At 47.2% G+C, this 20073-nt stretch overlaps 1 protein-coding gene and 1 long non-coding RNA gene across 3 annotated transcripts in view; one reads left to right on the forward strand and one right to left on the reverse strand.

Annotated features, from left to right (window-relative positions):
• Positions 1-14582, reverse strand: LOC116068230. Its single transcript, XR_004109502.1, has 3 exons — positions 14518-14582; positions 201-545; positions 1-110 (listed from the first exon to the last, which is right to left on the reverse strand). It is a non-coding gene; the product is annotated as an uncharacterized LOC116068230 (long non-coding RNA).
• Tchp (trichoplein keratin filament binding) overlaps positions 14531-20073 on the forward strand; it is a 15706-nt gene continuing 10163 nt past the window's right edge. Inside the window, exons 1-5 of one of the 2 annotated variants that reach the window (XM_031337505.1) lie at positions 14531-14771; positions 15360-15544; positions 15818-16028; positions 17773-17829; positions 19835-19903. In XM_031337505.1, coding sequence (XP_031193365.1) covers positions 15360-15544; positions 15818-16028; positions 17773-17829; positions 19835-19903 — 522 coding nt within the window. In that variant the 5' untranslated portion in view covers positions 14531-14771. The other variant, XM_031337504.1, reaches the window with a different exon arrangement.

Raw genomic sequence — 20073 nt, forward strand, 5'->3', positions numbered from 1 at the left:
TTTTTATTACACTTATTTACTTGTAGAGGGTTTGGCTCACACTTCTGTGAATGTCAGAATGTCAGAAGTAAACTTGTAGGAGTCAGGTCTTGTCTTCCATCATGTGGGTCCTGGGGATTGAATTCAGGTCCTTATTAGTTTCTACATTACCAGCCAAGCCATCCCCCTCGCCCCTAGTTTTAATTGTAAACTTGACACACTCTAGAATCACTAGCAAGAGAGTCTCCACATGGCATCGTCTAGATCAGGTTGGTGTGTAGGGATTGTCTTGATGACATTGACACGCCCACCGTGGGTGGCACCATTCCCTGGGTCTGGGGAACCGGAGTTGAGCAGTAAGCATGCATCCACCTCTCTGCTCTTGGCTGTGGACGTCCTGTGAGTAGCTGCTGTAAAGCCCTGCCACCTTTGCTGGGGTGGGATATGACTGGAACTGTGAGCTAAAATAAATCCTTTCTCCTCTATCACAACAGCAGGGGGGAATGATGGGGGCCCTGTGGCAGGAATCAGGAACCTCAGGGCAGAGCAAATGTCTCACTGCACGCCTAGGAAGTAAAAGACAAAGAGAAAAAGGGTCTGAGGGCCCAAGATCCTTTTCAAGTCCAACCCCAGCCCCCAACCAGTGGCCAGAAGACTATTCCTGGGGTCCATATCTTGTAGATTTTGTCAACTGTCAACCGTGCCTTTGGCTGAGGACCCAAATTTGGTTTGACAATCTCAATATGAATCGTCAGTTCTAGCCCAGGTTGGTCTGGAATATGCAATCCTCCTGCTCCAGTCTTCTGAATGCTGAGAGCATAGGTGTGTGTCACCATGCCTGACTCCAAACCTGTAAAATAGGGACCTGTGAGGGGCAGTCCATATTGAAATTGTACCAGCCGGCTCACCTAGATATCCCAGATAAGCTCCTGCCTCAGGATCCTGGAAAACCTTGTGATACTTGATGTCAACTTGATGGAATTTAGGATCAGGATGCAGACCAACCTCTGGGCCTGTCTGTGAGGATGCTTTTAGATCAAGTTAACTAACCCTCCCTGACTGTGGGTACCATTCTCTGGACTGGGGCCCTCAGCTGAATCAATAGGATAAGCCAAGCTGAACACAGCATTCATCTCTCTCTGCCTAAGGGCCCAGTAACCTTCAAACTCCTGCCATAAAAGTCCCTGCTCTAATGGATGGTCCCTAAACCATAAGCAGCGTATACCATTCCTTAAGTGGCTTCGGTCAGGCACACAGTCATTCCAATGAGAAAAGCAGCACAGATCTTGTTCTCAGAAATGAGGATTAGGAACTGACAGTCAATCTACCACACTTCCCTTCCATAGCCTCTGGAGTCTCATGTCACCCAATGTGTCACAGTGGTGTCCTACATGCAGGGCTGATGTGAGGCTCCATGGATTGATGAGAATCTGGCCATTGGCACACTAGGGGCCGGGCTGCCCGTGAATGGCAGTTATTATAAGTTGATTTCTTGAGTTATTTCTTGAGTAGATTGGCTACTGTAGGGGGAACTGATCCTGATGATCGTGTCTCTCCCCTTGCCAGGTTTTCAGCAGGATTAAGTGTACCAAATGCGTTTCGTTGAGCCAACTCCTCTTAGTGTGAAGAGCCACTGTGCCAACTGCCTTTCTGTTCCACAGGGCTGTCTGCCACCTCTCCCTGAGGATGCCAAGATGACGGAGCCAATGGGCCTGCCTGCTGCCATCCTGGAAAGCAGGGTGGCACACGGCAGCCAAATATTTGAAAGTTTTTCATCTCCTAGAGGAAAATAATGGTTTGGTCCTTTAAACAGCAGAGTCATATTTGTGTGTGTATGTGTGTGTTTATACATGCATGTGTTTGTGTGTGTGTGTATGTGTGTGTGTGTGTGTGTGTGTGTGTGTGTATCCACCTGGAAGTGTGTGTGCATGTGCCTATGCATTTTGGTAGTAGTATGTCTGTGTGTGTGTGTGTGTGTGTGTGTGTAAGTATGCTTTTGGGAGTGGTATGCATGCATGTGCATATGTATTTTGGGAGTAGTGTGTGTGCATACCTCCTGCATGTATCTGTGTGTGTGTACTTTGTCTGGTGTGCCACAGCAGTGTCACCAGGGTATCCTTCTGGTAGACAACCTAAGATCCATGTACCCTCCCAATAACTTTTGTCACTTTCTTTCTTTTTTTTTTTTTTTTTTGGTTTTTCGAGACAGGGTTTCTCTGTGTAGCCCTGGCTGTCCTGGAACTCACTTTGTAGACCAAACTTAGAAATTTGCCTGCCTTTGCCTCCCAAGTGCTGGGATTAAAGGCGTGTGCCACCACTGCCCTGTTAACCTTTGTCACTTTAAAAAATTTATTTTATTTATTTTATGTGTATGAGTACACTGTAGCTGTACAGATGGCCATGAGCCATCATGTGTGGTTGCTGGGAATTGAACTCAGGATCTCTGCAGGCCCTGCTGGCTCCAGCATAATTCATTGTAATTCAGACACACCAGAAGAGGGCGTCAGATCTCATTATGGGTGGTTGTGAGCCACCATGTGGTTGTTGGAATCCGAACTCAGGACCTTCAGAAAAGCAGTCAGTGCTCTTACCCGCTGAGCCATTGTGGTGATGCATGTGCTCCATTCAGTTGGTAAGGTGGGGCAGGGATACAGCGTAGCAAGGCACAGAAGAAAACAGAAGTAGCTTTCATTAAAGACCCCCCTCCCTCCCGAGCCCCAGGTATGTGTCTGTAATCTCAGCCCTTGGGAAACAGAGACAGCAGGATAGCCACAAGTTCAAGGCTAGCCCAGACAATAAGAGCAAGAGAATAACCAGAGAAAAATGTGGGAGGGGAGTGGGACAGTGGGGTAGGGGTGAAGGGAGATGGGGTTGTAACTCTAGGGCAATATGTATGCCTTTCTGGATGTGTGTGCTGAACCAGTGAGTGGGAAAAAGGGGCAACAGAGGTAGAGACAGAGTGACCTGGGTGTCAGCACCCTTGCTCAAGCTAGGGTAGCATTGGACCACCAAGTTTCCTAAGAGATTTCTAAGTGGTGGTGTAGAGCAAGCAGACAGAAGTCTCAAGGGTTATGCTGTTACTGAAAGGTAGCCATCTTGGCCTGTCTCTGTAGTCCAGGCTGGACCCAAGTCAGATGAGGGAGTCAATTAGGCTAGCTCTCCATGCCCCTGTGGGAACAGCCCAGGGGAGCCTGAGCTGATGGGCCACCTTGAAGAGCAGGGAAGGTAGAGCTCTGGAGCTCATCTCAGGGTGACTGAACCCTGGCCCTGGCATGGGGAAGTCCTGCTTTATGAACAAGCTTAAAGCCGCTAAGTTGAGGACTCAGAAATGGTTGAAAAGTGAGATTTATGTAGAACCATTGGACTAAGCCTTCCAAATCAGTAAAAACAAAATAAGTACACCTTGGGTGAGTCTGTTCTAGAAAGTATCTCCACAAAAATGTTTCCTGGTGACTGAAAAATACTTTAAGCAGAAAATATATGTTTAGCTCTTATAAAAAAAATGGTCTTAAAGTCAGGTGTGACTTAAACTTGCCATCCCAGAAGACTGAGACAGGAGGATTATCATGTTTTAAGACCAGATGGGCTACACAGAGTTTTATAGGCTACCCTGAGCTAGAGAGAGAAACCTTATCTCAAATAAATAAGTAAATAAGTAAACAAGGGCTGGGGACGGCTGCTTAGTAGGTAAAGCTCACACTGTACCAGCATGAGGACCTGAGGTCAGATCGTTAGGGCCTACATAAACGCCAGGTGTGAGGGCACACACCTCTAACCCCAGTGCTGGGCAGGGAAGGGATAGGGGCTCCTGGTGGCTCTCTAGCCCACCAGTCCTTTCAAAATGGTTAGCCCCAGCTTCAGCAAGGGATCGTATCTCAAGCAACATAGAGCAGACAGTGGAAGACACATACAGATTTGTCTTCTGCCTCCATGTGCACATGCATGGGAGAGAGAACTTCCACATACAAGTGCACATGCATGCATACATCACACCCATACAGATGTACGTAGCACCACACATATATTACACACATGTATATATCACAAATACATAGATGCAAATACCATATATACATATATACACATACATATAGACATATATGTGGTATGTACACACATATACATAGACATACATATGTACACACACATATAAATATAATATGAGCCGGGCAGTGGTGGCGCATGCCTTTAATTTCAGCACTTGGGAGGCAGAGGCAGGTGGATTTCTGAGTTCCAGGCCAGCCTGGTCTACAGAGTGAGTTCCAGGATAACCAGGCTACACAGAGAAATCCTGTCTCAAAAAATAAAAATAAATAAATAAATAAATAAATATAACATGTATTCTATATTTTATATTATATAATATATAATGTAATATACAATATAAGATATAATATAATTTTATGTATTATATAATGTCATATATTATAATAACATATGCAATATTATATAATTGATATTGTATAATTTTATAAAATATATGATTTTATATATTATATTATATGTGCATATGTATATGTATATATATGTATGTGCATATATGTATGCATTGGCTGGTTTTGTGTGTCAACTTGACACAAGCTAGAGTTTTCACAGAGAAAGGAGCTTCAGGTGAGGAAATGCCTCCATGAGATCCAACTGTAAAGCATTTTCTCAGTTAGTGATCAAGGGGGGAGGGCCATTTGTGGGTGGTGCCATCCCTGGGCTGGTAGTCTTGGGTTCTTTAAGAAAGCAGGGTGAGTAAGTCAGGGGAAGCAAGCCAGTAAGGAACATCCCTCCATGGCCTCTGCATCAGCTCCTGCTGCCTGACTTGCTTGAGTTTCAGTTCCGACTTTTTTTGGTGATGAACAGCAACATGGAAGTGTAAGCTGAATAAACCCTTTCCTCTCCAACTTGCTTCTTGGTCATGATGTTTGTGAAGGAACAGAAACCCTGACTAAGACAATGTGTGTGTGTGTGTGTGTGTGTGTGTGTGTGTGTGTGTGTGTGTGTGTGTGTGGCAGATGCCAAGCAGGAAGAGCTGCAGTGAACAACTGAGCTCCCTGGAGATGGCCCACCATCTTGTTTGGCTGCAATGTGTGATCTCTAGTGAGGCAAGTCCCCAGAGACTTCGTCCCAGGATTGCTTCCTGCTACTGATGTGTTTCCTCGTGTTTGTCATAGTCACACTCCTCATTTATGTGGCTTGGCATGAGTGGACACTGGGAGACCCTCACTGCCTACAGACTGGTCTGATCACTTTCTGGGTGATAAGCCATTCTGTTGGGCAAATTTCCAGCAGAACAATATGAAGATGAGCTTTCATGAATTAATGCTGTTTAGATATATTAATGATTTTATAGAATTCCTCATTTCGTTCCAATTTTAGGAAGAAAGTTTAAGGACATGGTTTTAGTTATTTTGCCAGAAAGATGTAATAAAGTTAGAATCAAGAATAGAATGCTCTTCCTCGTCATAGAATAGTAAGTAAAGGCTGCATATTAAGGAATTTCATAAATTGCACTAAGAAGAGAAACAGGCTTGGGACAGATTTGCGATCAAGAAAAAAACATTCATTCTAGGTCATAGTCCACAGGTGTGCACTATGATAAAGCCAGGCCATGTGAAACTGCTGCTTTGAACTTTAATAATTATTTACTTATTTTATTTATATGAGTGCACTGTAGCTGTCTTCAGATACACCAGAAAAGGGAATCAGATCTTATTACAGATGGTTGTGAGCCACCATGTGGTTGCTGGGAATTTAACTCAGGACCTCTGGAAGAGCAGTCAGTGTTCTTAACCATTGAGCCATCTCTCCAGCCCATGCTTTGAATTTATGAGCTTATAGAATGAAACACTGTTTTGAACTTACTATTGACATTTTTCTGTAACTCTCTTTTCTGTTACATTTTATCTGTGAGATAATTTTTTATTAGATATTTTCTTTATTTACATGTAAATTACTCCTTTCCCAGTTTCCCCTCCAAAAAACAAAGAAACAAACAAAAACGACAAGAACAAACCCCTGTTGCCTCCCCTCTCCCCATGCCTGCCACCCCACCCTCTCCCATTTATTGGCCCTGGCATTCCCCTGCACTGGGGCACAGAACCTTCACAAGGCCGAGGTCCTCTCCTCCTACTGATGATCGAATTTGCAATCCTCTACAATACACATGCTGCCAGAACAATCAGACCCCTCCATGTGCAGTCCTTGGTTGGTGGTTGAGACCCTGGGAACTCTGAGGGTACTAGTTAGTTCATATTGTTGTTCGTCCTAAGGGGCTGCAAACCCTTCAGCTCCATAGGTCCTTTCTCTAACTCCTTCATTGAGGACCCTGTACTCAGTTCAATGGATTGCTGTGAGCCTCTACATCTGAATTAGTCAGGTATTGTCAGAGCCTCTCAGGAGATAGCTATATTTAGGCTGGCTTGCCCTTCCTTCAGTCTCTGCTCCATAGTTAATCTCTGCAACTCCTTCCATGGGTATTTGGTTCCCCCTTTTAAGAAGGAATGAAATGTCCACCTTTTGGTCTTCCTTCTTCTTGAGTTCCTTGTGGTTTGTAGGTTGTTCTTCCTGTATTCCAACCTTCTGGGCTAATAACCACTTATCGGAGAGTGCATACCATGTTTGTTCTTTTGTGATTGGGTTACCTCACTCAGGAAGATATTCTCCAGATCCATTCATTTCCCTAAGAATTTCATAAATTTATTGTTTTTAATAGCTGAATAGTGCTCCATTGTGTAGATGTACCACAATTTCTGTATCCACTCCTCTGTTGAGGAACATCTGGGTTGTTTCCAGGTTCTGGCTATTATAAATAAGGCTGCTATGAACATGGTGGAGCATGTGTCCTTATTACATGTTGCAGTATCTTTTGGGTATATGCCCAGGAGTGGTATAGCTGGGTCCTCCGGTAGAACTATGTCCAATTTCCGGAGGAACCGCCAAACTGATTTCCAGAGTGGTTGTACCAGTTTGCAATCCCACCAGCAATGAAGTAATGTTCCTCTTTCTCCACAACTTCTCCAGCATCTGCTGTCACCTGGGTTTTTTGTTTGTTTTTTTGTTTGTTTGTTTTTTTCGAGACAGGGTTTCTCTGTGTAGCCTTGGCTGTCCTGGAACTCACTCTGTAGACCAGGCTGGCCTCGAACTCAGAAATCCGCCGGTCTCTGCCTCCCAAGTGCTGGGATTAAAGGCGTGTGCCACCACCACCCGGCAATCACCTGGGTTTTTTATCCTAGCCATTCTGACTGGTGTGAGGTGGAATCTCAGGGTTGTTTTGATTTGCATTTCTCTGATGACTAGGGATATTGAACATTTCTTTAGGTGCTTCTCAACCATTCGGTGTTCATCAATTGAGAATTCTTTGTTTAGCTCTGTACCCCATTTTTAATAGGGTTATTTGGTTCTCTGGAGTCTAACTTCTTGAGTTCTTTGTATACATTGGATGTTAGCCCTCTATCAGATATAGGTTTGGTAAAGATCTTTTCCCAATTTGTTAGTTGCTGTTTTGTCCTATTGACAGTGTCTTGCCTTACAGAAGCTTTGCAACTTTATGAGGTCCCCTTTGTCAATTCTTGATCTTAGAGCATAAGCTATTGGTGTTCTGTTCAGGAAATTTTCCCCTGTGCCTATTTGCTCGAGGTTCTTCCCCACTTTCTCTTCTATTAGTTTTCAATGTATCTGCTTTGATGTGGAGGTCCTTGATCCACTTGGACTTGAGCTTTGTACAAGGAGAAAGGAATGGATCGATTTGCATTTTTCTACATGCTAACCACCAGTTGAGCCAGCACCATCTGTTGAAAATGCTGTCTTTTTTCCACTGGATGGTTTTAGCTCCTTTGTCAAAGATTAAGTGACCATAGGTGCGTGGGTTCATTTCTGGGTCTTCAATTCAGTTCTATTGATCTACCTGCCTGTCACTGTACCATGTGAGATAAGTTTTTAAAGAACTTTTGTCTGGGCTGGTGAGATGGGTCAGCGGGTAAGAGCACTGATTGCTCTTCCAAAGGTCCTGAGTTCAAATCCCAGCAACCACATGGTGGCTCACAACCACCTGTAATGAGATCTGATGCACTCTTCTGATGTGTCTGAAGTCAGCTACAGTGTACTTATGTATGATAATAAATAAGTCTTTAAAAAAAAAAGAACTTTTGTCTAAGAAGATATAAAAGGTCAGGTGGGGAATGATGTCTGGACTGTAAAAAAGATTTAATAATAATAATATGCTCAAATAAAAAAAGAAGGTATATATGGGCTGAGAGAAAAATATAAAGTGTGGCTTTTGGGGTTCTGCTCTATCCACCAAATGTCTATATTTGTATATGTATGTGCATCTATATAATATGTATATGTCTGCTGCCTATATGTATGTGAACATACATATGTAGGTATATGTGTAAGTATATATGTATGTATGTGCACTTGTGAAATTGATGAAACAGGTGGTTGGACCTGCCCAGAGTGTGTGTGTGTTCTGTGTGTATGCATGGCCTTCTCTGTATCCCTTTCTTTCTCGATGGCCTCTTAAGAGTTAAAAGAGTTCCGAGATTGTCACCAGGCATTCTTGCCGGGCCCCAGATAATTATGTATTGTTCCGTTATCAGTGCTGACCGCATAAATCATCCACCACTCTCACATAACACTCTCATATGGTATGCATATTCCTACACAGACAGACATGCACCCTAGTATTCACAAGAGGTCTAAGCTCTGAGTGCAGGCTTCTTGGTGAGTTTCATGTACTTGGCCTCATCAGGAACTGAATTCTTCCCTCATTCCTCTCTGATAGAGGCTATGCTGGGTGGTTTCCTGCTGACGACTTGCAGTATTGTAGGCTCTGCTCATGTAACCATGCCGAATGTCACCCTCTTGTCACCCTCTCCCCAGCAGATGTCCCCACATGCCACTAAGTGGAACTGTGCGTAAAGCCCACATGGGCGCCTGTCATTCCCAGGGGTGGAGGTGTGCCTTGGTTTCCTTGAGGAACAGGGATTTACATCGACTAGAGGACACAGCCAGGGCAGGGAACCCGAGGAAGAATCATAGCCCATGCAACCCAGCAAGTCCCAGCTTCTCCATGGTCTGCAGTAAATCGACAATCGTCACACACCATGTGTATGACCTTGTCCCTGGCATTGTGTATGGAAGAGCAATTAATAAACAGGAAACTGTTTTATCTGCAGTCTATACACAACAACCTGAAGCCTAAGAGATTCTTGGGAGTCCACAGAGACTCCTTCCCCAAAAACAAGCTGGGCTCTAGAAATAATACAGGCAGCAAAAACTGTGAGTGGCGTGTTGTGGGAAATATTTAAAAAGACCAGCAGGCTTCCCGTGCCACTTCTGGCCACTCTCTGCCCCAGGGTGGTCCCGCTGGGCTACTCTCTATTCCGCCAATTCTCCAGCGGGGCCAGAGCTCCTGAGTTCTCTTTGCTACCACACTCAACGACCATACACCCCAAGGTCAGCCACCACAACACACAGCAACCCGGTAAAAACAAAACTCTAGAAGCTTGTAATTAACCAAACAGATTTATGTATCAATAAATTCTCAATTCACAAGATGCCAATACGATAGTTTCAGAACCAATTGATAATGATTAAAGCTGCCCACTTAGATTAGACAAATTATCCCAATTATTCTAACCATTATGATATCATAACTACCTGTGGCTATTTAAAGCCACGCTGGAAGCTGAGCAGTGGTGGCACATGTTCTTCTTCTGTCTGCCTCCATCTTTGCTTCTCCCTCTCTCCTGAGAAATCTCTGTCTCTGCAACTCTTCCCGCTGCTTCCCTTTTCCCTGTCCAATCACAAGCCTCCTGCTGCACTAATATTTTAATGTAGTTGGACGGGGAAAATCCTGCCTCAGTGGCATTCCATCAGACAGATGTATTCCAGGTTGTCTGAAGGTGGTGAATAGAAGGTTACAGCACGAACAGAAGGTTCTAGAACGGCATTCCAGTTATTGTACACACATAGCAGGCCTGTTAGAATGAGTTTTGATGAGCTTTCCTGATCTGGGGGCATCCTGGCCACACATCTGAAGAAAGGCACTGAGAGAAGGCTTCTCGGTTGGGGTTTTCTGCAGGATGCACTCTGCATGGAGAGAGGTGTGTGTGTGGGGGGGCTGTGACATGCAGCAAGCCCACATGGGTTGGAGTGAGAACTGTCCTTCCTGCCACACGGACAGGCGAAAGCAACCACACAAATTAGGAACAGTCACTCAATGATAGGCAGATAGAGACCTCCCAAGGGAGGTCCCTCCTGATGCCCAGAACTGGTGACCGTGTGACTAAATATGGCCAGAGGGGCTTGGCAGATGTGACAAAGGTAAAGGGACCTTGAGGGTGGTCCTGGAGAGCTGGAAAGCGGTAAGGAATTAGGGGACCCCTGCAGTCCCTCTGGATGCTGCAGCAGAAAAGGGGAGCTCTGGGAGACATGCCCGAAGCTGAGGAAGCATCCTCCAGAGCTGCTAGCCTGGGAGGATGTGAACAAAGTTGAGATGTCTCCAGAACTGTGGTCAGAGGAAGGAATGACCCCAGAGGAGGAACCGCAGGCCTCTCCTGCCTTTGAAGGGCAAAGGGGCCATGTCCTGAGCCAGAGAGGAGGCAAAAAGCAGGGGACTTCGTTTCCCACTGAGCTCCCAGCAAGGGTCACAGACCTACTTAGACCTTAATTCTGTATCATCCATGGTGGACTTCTGTCTTACAGAGCACAGAATGCACAGACAATGTTAAGACTGGAGAGAGAGGCTGCAGGGCACAGAAAGGATGTATTATCTTTGCAAATTTCCTATAAATTTGAAGCTATTCTGAAAAGGTTATTTTAAAAAAAATAATTATGTGGTTTGCATGTGTCTGTGTGTTTGTGCACAAAGTGCAGTAACTTTGGAGGCCAGAGAGGGCGCTAGATCCCCTGGAACAGGAGTTCCAGGCCATTGTCAGTCACCTGATGGTACTAGGAATCAAACTCTGGTTCTCTACAAGAGTAGGATGCTCGTAACTGCTGAGCCATCTCTCTAGCCCTTAAACATTATTAAAAATAAAAATTAAACCAGGCATACCATTAACAGTGCATACCTTTAATCCTAATGCTCAGGAGACAAAAGCAAAGGCAGACAGATCTCTGTGAGTTCGAGGCCAGTATGGTCTACATAGTGAGTTCTAGGACAGCCAGAGGTATATAGTGAGACTCTGTCTCATATCCAGCCTCAATATAAATGAATGAATGAATGAACAGGAGCAAGCTGGTGTGGTGGCACTTGGGACCCAGGTATTTGTGGGGTTGGGGTAGGAAGGAGGATTGCTTGAGAGCAGACTAGATAAGACCTTAGACCTGAGAACAAACCCATCAGCCTGGGAAGGAAGCTACCTTCAAGGTCCTCAGTTCAATTCCCAGGACCATAAGAAAAACCAAAACCAAATCAGAAAGCAGATGCACAGGCCCCGTCTATATCAGTAAAACAAATAAATCAGCACTTCTTTGGTGGTGGTGGTGGGGAACTGGGACTCCTCTCTCTCTCTCTGACAGGGTTTTAGTGTATAACCCAGGCTGCCCTAGAAATCATGATCCTCCTGCCTCAGCTTCCGGAGTACCAGTTACAGGCACGTGCTCCTGCTCCTGGCTCAGCATCAGGTATTTTAAAAGCTTCCCAAGTGTCTGTCGCAAGCACCTGTACCTCACACAGCGGTGCAACTGTGTAGCCTGGGACCAATTGGTGTTGCACTTCTCAGCAGCAGCAAACTCTAGAGACTACTGTTAAACTGAAAAAAATCTAGAGAACCAGAATGGAAGGTCTGGCTGAAAGCTGGCCACAGTGCTACTGGCTGTATTCAGCAAACACCTGGACAGTGTTTTGGTTTTTTTTTCTCTCCTGAATACTTACTGCAGGTTTGCCCGTCACAAAACTGGGCTCTTAGAGGCAGCCTATGAGCTGCTCTTTGTCATCAGGGAGGGTCATCGGCTTAGCCCAAAGACACGAGCAAAACCAGGGCGGTTGATCCTGAGATGCTGAGAAAGCCAAGTGCAGGTAAGCCCTGGTATCCACCAGTGGATGAAGTGAGGGCAGAGCCTGCTGGGATTGCTACAGTTGAGCTGACAAAGAGTACATCCCTGTCTGCACCCACCTCCCCTACACCAAGACACCCACAGGTGCAAGCCACCCTCTCCCCACCTTGCTCCCTTGCCAGGCTTCCCCCGGTAGTCCCCCATTGGCCTAAATATTAAACATTAAAATATTAAACATAAATATCATATGTTGACTTTATCCTTATAAAGTCAATCTGCTTCCTATTTGCAGATGTATGTGTGTATGCATGTGTGAGTGTGCATGTGTGAGTGCAAGCATGTGTGTGTGCGTGCACACAGGCCACAGCACATGTGTGTAAAGCAGAGGACACTGCTCAGGAGTTGGTTCTGAAGTTTCCATCTTGTTTGAGGCAGGGTCTCTCTGGCTTCACCGGCTGAAGTGTGTGTAGACTTCGTTTTATCTGGTCTAAGAGCTATCTCTACCTTCAATCTTGCCACAGAAGAGCTGAGCTTACAGACATGTGATACCACATCTGATTTCCTTCCTTCCTTTTTTATTTCCTTCCTTTCTTCATATTCCAGGGATCTGAACTCAAGTTATTAGACATCTCCCAGAGCCTGTTTTTTTTATTTTATTTTTTATTGAGACTTATTTTATAGCCCAGGCTAGCCTGAAACCCATAAGCCAGCCATATCCAGCTTTGGTACTGTAGCTACAGCAGGGAAACAGCATCAGGATAGGGAAGACCTGGGCTCTAGCCCCATGTCCTTGGTTCAAATTCCAGCTTCACACTCCTCTGCCGTGGTTCCTGGGGCAAGTGGCAACACTCATCTGAGGCTCCGTTGAGACTAAAATGGGGACAATCTAATATCTCTCCCGATTTCTGGGTGGGACGGACCCTTTACCTGTGCTAACCAGTTACAGGTGGCAGTTTGCTAGCCTCAGCTGAAACAGGAGCTGCGGTTGGTGCCCGTGGGACTGTCTTAGCCCGTGTGAGGCCCAGGGACAAGCTGTATGTGAGGCATAAGCCTATAGGCCCAGAACTTGGGAGTCAGAGGCAGGGAGGAGCCCCAGTGTGAGGCCAGTATGAACTACACCCTGACTTCTAGCTTGGGTTGCACAGGAAGAACCTCTTTCAAAGGAGGAGGAGGAAATGCAGGAGGAGGTCCTGGAGTCATGCTGTGCTCAGGAGCAGGTGTGTATCTATGGCAATTCTACTGTAGAAGAAACTGAGGCCCTGAGGAAGCAGGCTTGCCCCAAACAAATCAGGAATGAACCCCAGGTTTCTCTGGATCTAACTCAAATATGCCTGGGGTTCTCAGCAGGCTCAAGGAGTTCTGTCAACAGACTCCTTCAAAGGCCTGATGGCCCTTTCGGCTTAATCATGCCAGATGGGGGCGCCGCCTCCTTCCCACTGGAGAAGGGAGCGTGGGAAAGGGCAGCCCTAGGGTCAGAGGGTGGCCAACCCAGGATGGCCATACCTGGTATGCTGCAGGTTTGAACCTGGTCACTGGCTGTGGAGGGCCAACAACACTGTACCGTGGGCTCCATTAGAAAGAGAGAAACCGGAGGAACAACAGAATGGAGGAATGGGAGAGCAGAAAGAGCGAAGTGGGTGGGAAAATGGAAGAAAAAAGAATGATCGACTATTTATTAATAATTTTACATTATTTTGGAGGGCACTATTTTCGTTTTTTTTTCTTAGTAAAATAAGATATTATTTCAATATTTTATATTATTTTAGGGATTGAACTCAGAGTTTGGAGCATGCTAAATATGCACAATCTCTGCTTTCTTCTCCCCTCACTCTCTCTCTTTTGTTTTTCGAGACAGGGTTTCTCTGTGTAGCCTTGGCTGTCCTGGAACTCACTCTGTAGACCAGGCTGGCCTGGAAATCAGAAATCCACCTGCTTCTGCCTCCCAAGTTCTGGGATTAAAGGCGTGCGCCACCACTGCCGGGCTTGCTTTTCTCTTTTTACTGGTATAATTAATGCATAAACGTGTGCAACCATGTGAATTACAGTTACTAAAACCTTTGTACCCACCACCAATCTTAAGACTACAGTAGTTTACCAATGACTTGTTATTACAGAGGTCAGCGGTTCTCGGCCTCCGTTGCCCATGGGGCACATGTGTGGATCTTTGAAAATCATTTATTTCTTCACTCTGGCCAGGGGATATCTTTCATGTGCTTTGTTTGAGAAACACGGATTTATTTCTCTTCTATTCAATTCCCTTGGTTTCTGCCCTCCTCCTGCTCTTCCACCCCCCACTAACCCTCCCCTCCCTACTCCCACCCCCTCTAACTTCCCACCACCCCATCCCCATCCCCCACTCTCACTAAACCTACCCCTACTCCTCCACCCTCCCCTGGTAACCACTCCCCCCCATACCCCCCTAGCCACTCCCTCCTCCACTTCCCCACCTTCGCCCTTCCCTCAACCATCATCCTGGCTGGCATACTAAGGATTCTTTTCCTCCCCTCCCCCCCCTTCAAGGATTAACAATTACTGTCGATTTACCTCCTACCGCCAGGGGGCGCCAGAGGAAAAACCCCACCCACCACTTTTTCCTGGAGAGCGGCAGGTGTCGCGCGGGAGGAAGTTTGGCCTTCGCGGTGCTCCGTCGTCTCGCGGGCTGCCCGGCAACCGGCGAGGAAACGGCTGGCGTCTGTGCAGCGGGCGCCACGGGACCCTCGGAGCCTGCTGGCGCGTGAGCGAGCTAAGGCCGGCGACCCTTCTTCGCGAACTTCCGGCGCCAAGCGCAGGAGTCAGAGGTTAGGCTGGGCCGAGGGGCGGGGACGTGGCATCCTTGTCGCCGCGGGAGCTATAAATCGTTGTATGCCTAGCGCTTGGCACATACTAGTAATCTTTACATCGTTGTCTTAGGCTACTTTTGTTTTTGAGACAGGGCTTCCTGTTTGGGCCAAGTTGGCTTTGAACACCTGGACTCAAGTGATCTTCCTGCCTCGGCTTCCGAAGTACCTGGGACTCCTGGGGCATGCCCCTGGGACCTGCTTGCCCTTGTAGTTGTATGCAGAACGTAAAAGCCCTCGATTTCTTATTCCAGCCTTGTCAGGACAATTTTTGTGTCTGCTGGCCACTGCTGGGCACAGTGCAGATTTATTTAAATTGATAATTTGCAGCCTTGGTGACAAATCATTTAAAATATTCTGGCATGGGCCTCATTCTAAAAAAATTGATCATTCAGTTGTTCCAGGATGGGAATGTAGGTCTTAAAGCTGTGATAAAGGTGCAGCCAAGGGGCCAGTGCCATCAATAGAGAGAAGAGGCATTCGAGTGGGGGGTCCTCGGCTTTTCAACCGGGCTTAGTTTTTGCCTGCTGCTGTGTCCGGTCCCTTCAGATGGCGCTCCCCACGTTGCCCTCATATTGGCCCAGTCGGAGACACACGACTCTTTACCAGCGGCAGCAACAGCAGGAAGACCAGTTTCGCCAGCGGTGGGAACAGAACAGCCGCTATTTCAGGACTTGGGATGTCCACAACTCCAAACAGACCGAATGGAGCTCCAAGATCTCCTACCAGCGGAGGCAAGTGTCTGTGTGTCCGGCTCACTGGTTCCTACCACAGTCGGGAGATGTGGCCTCAGGGCTTAGGGACTGTGGCTTTTGACAGCTTGAGTTATCTCCTGGTGATGCTGGGACTTGCTGGGGAGAAGCAATGTGCTTTTTAAAAGATAAACCAGATGAGGAGCGCTAAACACAGTGGGTATTTAGCTCGACCCCTCCCCCCCAGCTTTATATAGAAATGTACATCAAACTGTGATCTGGTGTGACTGATGTACTGTGGGCTCCTTAACCTAGCATGCACGCCTACCATTGTGAGAAGATGAAGGAGGAGAAGAGGAAGAATCTGGAGATCCGTCGGGAGAGGCTCAGGGAGCTTATGCTGGAGGAGCAGGACTTGCTGGCCGCGGAGCTAGATGAGCTGAAGCTGAGCATGAGCCTGAGGGAACAAAGACTCCGGGAGCAGCACCAGGACCTGAAGTCAGCCCGAGAAGAGCAAAGGAAACTGGTAACTACCCTAGACCAAGCAGGTTGCAGGGTGGGAACCTCCCAGCCGGAACTGACAGTGTATCTGTGGTCTGTGGGGGTTGTTCATGGGTGCCTGGTCAGATGAGATGGTCAGGTGATTAGAGCCCATGGAGAAAGCATCCCCCACCCCTAGAGAGGAAAGGTTTATTTTAGCTCCTGGTTTCTGAGGGTCTCAAGCGATTATAATGAGGAAGGCATGGAGCCAGTGACCAATGGAGCTCAAGTTGCGCTGGCTCAGGAAACTGTGGACGTTAGAAAGAGGGTTTGGCCTGTAGCCTTCAAAGACCCGTCACAGTGGGCTGTGGCCTCTGTAGCTCCTCATCCCAAGGCACCTTAGCGTCTCTGAATAGTGCTAGAAGCTGGAAAGCAATTGTTTCTATTGTTGGTTTGGTTGTTTGGAGAAGGTCTCACTGTGCAGTCCTGGTTTGCCTGGAAGTTTGTTTATAGACTAGCCTGGCCTCAGAGTCCCAGAGATCTGCCTGCCTGCCTCTGCCTTCCAAGTGCTGTGATTAAAGGTGAATTACCTGAGCCGGGCGGTGGTGGCGCACGCCTTTGATCCCAGCACTTGGGAGGCAGAGGCAGGTGGATTTCTGAGTTCGAGGCCAGCCTGGTCTACAGAGTGAGTTCCAGGACAGCCAGGGCTACTCAGAGAAACCCTGGGGAGTATGACCATGTTTTGTTGGCACTTTGAGGATGTAGCCCAGGTTGGCCAACAGTGGCTGTCCCACAGCGGACAGACCAAGAATCCAGCAGTTGTTGAGCCCACGAGGCTCAGATGTCTGCGCTCGCAGCCTGGTGCTGGAGTCTGGGATGATTTCTGCAGAACTTCTGGCTTTCGGTCTGTGTTAGAATCCTGAAGAAGTTGGAGGTAATTGTAACCTCGTGCTTTTTCACCTGGCCTCTTTCCCTGAAATAACAATTCTGAGACTTCTTATATATGAATAAATGCCTAGGCCAATAGCTTTGGCTTGTTTCCACAAGCTTATAACTCAGTTATCTTGTTTAAACTAGTCTAAGCCATGCCATGTAGTTAGTTACTCAGATTCGTGTGTCTGTCTCCATCAGTTTTGGGGTCAATCTCCCGCACCTGACTATTTCCCAGAATCCCCTCTCTCTCCCCTGGATGTTCTACCTTCTAATCCTGCCTCAGCTCATTGGCCAGAGGTTTTTCATTGAGAGCTGATGCTTCCACACAGTACCTTGCAGAAGTTAACACCAGCCACAGTCACAGAATAGATGAGCTTGCCAGCCAGAGTGAGGGCAAGCAGACAGGAAGCTAGCGCCCACTCTTACATACCTTTACAGGGAATGTTTGGTATGTGGCTTATAAATCACTTATAATTCTCCTTCATTTTTTCAGCTCTGTGGTCCCACAAAGATGTGGGAAGGCTGTATTGTATTGTGAGTGGCTATAGTAACCAGTCTCAGTGTGTTTTACCTAGTATGTGTTTGGAAGCTTCTGCCCCTAGAAGGGCCAAGCTGTAGCATCAGATCTTAGCTCCACTTAGCTCTTAGTCCACGGAGAGAGGCATTTGCCCGTGCCTTCCATTTGGCTCTGATGTCTTATCTCCAGAGCTGGTGTGCAAAGGAAACAGATTTGAATGGCAGACAGGGTGTCATCACTGAAGGGAGAAGCTCACGGCCTGAGCTGACTTCTGCTATATCTTGTCTAAGTGTGGATGGATTTGAATATTGACTTCACATCTCCTGTGTTTTCTTGATAGATTGCTGAACGACTTTTGTATGAACACTGGAGGAAGAACAACCCTAAACTTCGAGAGGTGAGAACTAAGCCTTCCATCACTTCGCCTGTGTAGGTGACATCGTGTTTTCAGATGTCGTTCCTTTGTTTCTGAGCCTGGTTGTGTGTTGGGCTGACACAGAGGAAAAAAGAGATCCAGACAGAAGAGCTGGTCAGACAGGGCTGAGCAGTGAGCTCCGACACGCAGCCTGCCTTCTGGAGAAGTGTTCTGTAGCCCAGGAGCTCTCTACACAGTCTCTGCAGAGACCTGGGCAGTGGACTCAGGATGTCTGTAAGAGAGGCTCCTGGAGGGGAGGAGCCTAGAAGGATGCTGGCTTCAGTTGGATACTGGCTTCAGTTGGATAATATGGCGTGAGGATAGGGCCTTCTGGATGGAGATGATTGGAAGAGCTGTCCTGTGCCTCAACAACAGAACCCAGGAAGCTGTAAAGGGCCAGGCGAGACCAAGATGCCCAATGGTAGGGAGTCCTGAAGAGATGAAGCTGGTGAGGAGATGGGGCCAGACCTGGAGCAGTACTGCCTGGCCTTCTTCCAGAGGCTCTGGACCACTTTAGCAATGTGCAAGATCATAGCTGCATGGTGGGGTGCTCCCCCACAGCTGCATGGTGGGGTGCTCCCTCACAGCTGCATGGTGGGGTGCTCCCTCACAGCTGCATGGTGGGGTGCTTCTCATGGCAGCATGGTCAGAGTGAGACAGGCAGGGTGGTGCTGTGTGTTGGGCTCCTAAGGTGAAGCCTAGACTTGGGTGGAGGAGACAGGAGCCATATCTGCATCCTGTCTTGGTTGGCATCTACCACTGCGCAGAGGTTGGCTGGAGGGCATTAAGCCCATTACTGGTACTGTCTACTCACTTTAGCAATGTTTGGACAAGTTTGACACTGTCACTTATGTAGCTTGTTGTGTCTAGAAATTGCCAGTAGTGATTCTAGGTGAGATGGCTCTGCAGGTAAAGGTGTTTGCTGCCGAGCCTGGTGACCTGAATTTCATCCCAGGACCAACATGGGCGAAGGACAGAACCAACTCCCACAGGTTATGCTCTGGCCTACACATACAACACACACACACATACAACACACTAAATATAAAAAATATTTTTAAAAAAGGCTAGATGGAGTAGCTCACTTTCTTCTTTTCTTTTTATTGTTGTTGGTTTATTTGTTTTTTTGAAACTAGATCTCACTCTGTAGCCCTAGCTGTCCTGGAACTCACTATGTAAACTGGGCTGGCTTTGATCTCACAGAGACTCACCTGCCTCTGTCTCCTGAATGCTGGAGTTCACTCCTTTAATTTTAGCCCTGGGAAGGCAGAGGCAGCTGAGTCTCTGAGTTCTGGCTGGAAGTTTTTGGGAGCCAAGTTCAGGGCTGCCTCTGCTTACCCAGGTCTCCTGGGCTCTCCTTTCAAATTGCAGTTTTGTTTGAGAAGTGCTTCCTGTTCACCCCTGGGCTCCCTGAGAGAATGTTGGCCCCTTGGTTCCAGGTGTAGGCAGGGCTTAGAAGCACGTGATCCTTTGGTTTCCGACTTGCTGGATATGTAGATTGGGTTTTGTTGTTGATTTTATTGACGATTGTGTGTGGGGGGGGGGCACAGATGTGTTGTGGCCCCTGTGTGGAGGTCAGAGGTCAACTGTTGGGCATTGCTCCACTCCCACCCCCACCCCCCTTTACAGAGGCAGTTTATCCTTTTCTGCTGCTAAGTTGAACTCTGGGCTAACTGACCCTTGAACTCTGGGCTAACTGACCCTTGAACTCTTGGGTTTGTAGAGAGTCCTTGTCTCTGTCTTCCACCTCACCACAGAGGTGCCAGGGTCCCACACATATGCTACTACATCCTGCTTTTTACATGGTGCTGCCAGGGATTGACCTTAGGTGTGCAGGCAGTGACTTTGAACTTGAGTCTTCTTGCTGGCCCTCATCAGACTGATTTTGTTGGGGTAGCGGGTCATGGTCAGGTTCCAGCTGGTGGCACAGACTGCAATAAGTATCATGCAAGCCTCGGGAAATTAATATTTTCTTTCTCATCCTCAGCTTGAGTTGGACCTACACAAGAAGCATGTGATAAATTCTTGGGCAACACAGAAAGAAGAAAAAAAACAGGTGTGTGATGTGTGACCCTCACACCCTGTGTGGCACTTCTAACTCTGTGGGGTGTGATGTGTAACCCTCACACACTGTATGTGGCACTTCTGACTCTGGGGTGTGTGATGTGTAACCCTCACACCCTGTGTGGCACTTCTGACTCTGTGGGGTGTGATGTGTGACCCTCA

The sequence above is a fragment of the Mastomys coucha genome, unplaced genomic scaffold (assembly GCF_008632895.1).
Source record: "Mastomys coucha isolate ucsf_1 unplaced genomic scaffold, UCSF_Mcou_1 pScaffold22, whole genome shotgun sequence".
Taxonomy (NCBI): Eukaryota; Metazoa; Chordata; class Mammalia; order Rodentia; family Muridae; genus Mastomys; species Mastomys coucha.